This window comes from Scleropages formosus, chromosome 21 (assembly GCF_900964775.1).
Source record: "Scleropages formosus chromosome 21, fSclFor1.1, whole genome shotgun sequence".
NCBI classification, from domain to species: Eukaryota; Metazoa; Chordata; class Actinopteri; order Osteoglossiformes; family Osteoglossidae; genus Scleropages; species Scleropages formosus.
The window spans coordinates 687,483-689,285 of record NC_041826.1 but is presented as its reverse complement, the minus strand read 5'-3'; the positions used below and the strand labels follow the sequence as shown (position 1 = coordinate 689,285).

The window sequence follows — 1,803 nt, the reverse complement described above, 5'->3', positions numbered from 1 at the left end:
GTAAGGCTGGAGAGAGGGAGGGGACACACCCAGGACGGGACGCCAGTCCGTCGCAAGGCACCCCAAGCGGGACTTGAACCCCAGACCCACCGGAGAGCAGGACTGCGGTCCAACCCACTGCGCCACCGCGCCCCTCTGCTTAAAAATAAAGTTAGAAAATGTATTTAATACAGATATAAAAGAAGGTTGTAGCAAATATATTGCTATGCACGTAAAGTACAGCTTTCCCATACTCAATGCCCTTCAGTAACCTAACTGTTTATGTGCCTTTCATCGCTGCTCTTTGCAGTATACGGAGCTGTAGGCGCTGTCCACATCTGGGCAGAAGCGCTTCGTGTGAGCGCGGTCCCCCGTCGCTCCGCAAAGCGGGCACACGTACCGGCGCAGGTAGGGGCAGCTGACGCGGCCTGCCTCATCCCTGAGGCCGTGCGACTGGAACACGAGCGCAGACTCTCCGTTGTGTTTGCAGAAACTGCAGAAGCGGAGATATGGCGATTCTTGTAAATTGTGACACTTCTTTTCCGGGGTTTCTGCAGCTTGCGGGTCCGTCGGTGTGGCGCGTGAGTGAGATGTTTCTTCAGGATTGTGCCCGGTGTCCGGTGTCGGGACGCTCCCACAATTCGAGGTCATCTTGGCTGCGCGGCTCTCAGCTCCTATTTCCCGCACAGCGTCCGCGAGTTGCATGTAGTCTCGCCATGGCTGGAATTCGGGTTTCCTGGTCTCCATGGGTCAGTCGTGTCGCTCTTATCTTGCTTGAAAGAGAAAAGGGGAAAGATTTGTCTTGCTTGAAAGAGAAGTGTTTGTCGCACTCCTGGCAGATCATTTGCAGATCACTGGGCGGGGAACCTACTCCTGCCTATATATAGCTTTGAGCGACTTTCATGTTTCATACAATCATCGGGTAGGTACAGGGATGACTGAAGACTGATGGCTGATACACCCTCCACTGATTTTCAAATTCAAACTAATAGCGGTCCTATAGGACTATTCGGCGCCTTCACTCCAGGACCCTGTTGTTGAACAGCTTGCTTTGTTTCTGTGTTGAGAGAAACGGAATTAACATTTCAGTGAGCCAGGAGTCAGTATACATCCACTTAGCTTCAGCATATCATATGTACTCGTTCCTTGTTACAAACGATTACATAATATTACGGTTTTTCGAAGATTTACAGTACGTTTATTCATTTAGTTCACAGGACTAATGTTAGGCTACCTATTTGCCTGTATACAGCTGGGGATGTTTACTGAAGCAATTTAGGGTAAATACCTTGTTCAAGGATGCCACAGTATCAGCTAAGATTTAAATCTGCGACCATTTGCAGAAAGCAACAACTCTAATCAATATTCTATGAGCTGGTGTTGATAGGAAGAGGAACAAAATATGAACATTTTCATGTTTATGAATGAATAAACTTTATTCATTCTTCCAGAGGGAAATTCTCTTTCATTTAGCAGCATTCAATGACTAAATGCATGCATACAGATACATCCATAAAACATATACTCTATGCTCTAGAATACACTGTCAGGGTGGACATTTTTAAGGCATTGCAGATCATTCTGATGTGTTTCTCAGACTTGCTATCTAAGTATAAGACATGAGGGGACACTCAATTACTAACTACACAAAGACAGCTGCCATAGCCAAGCAGTATTAAGTAGTTATACATGCCTTCAAAGTGTTGTAGTCACTGTCTGTGTGTACAGCATTATATTAATGGTGTTTTTGGTACCAAATCACACTGAAATATTGAGCCCTTTGACCAGACATTCAGTTCATTTTAGTTTCTTTTTATAGAGTGC

At 45.8% G+C, this 1,803-nt stretch overlaps 1 protein-coding gene across 1 annotated transcript; it reads right to left on the bottom strand.

Annotated features, from left to right (window-relative positions):
* Positions 1 to 270: 270 nt before the first annotated feature.
* On the bottom strand, positions 271 to 726 carry nanos3 (nanos homolog 3). The gene has a single exon (XM_018764884.1). It carries the CDS (start codon positions 724 to 726, stop codon positions 271 to 273), a length of 456 nt encoding a protein of 151 aa, XP_018620400.1.
* Positions 727 to 1,803: the final 1,077 nt, after the last annotated feature.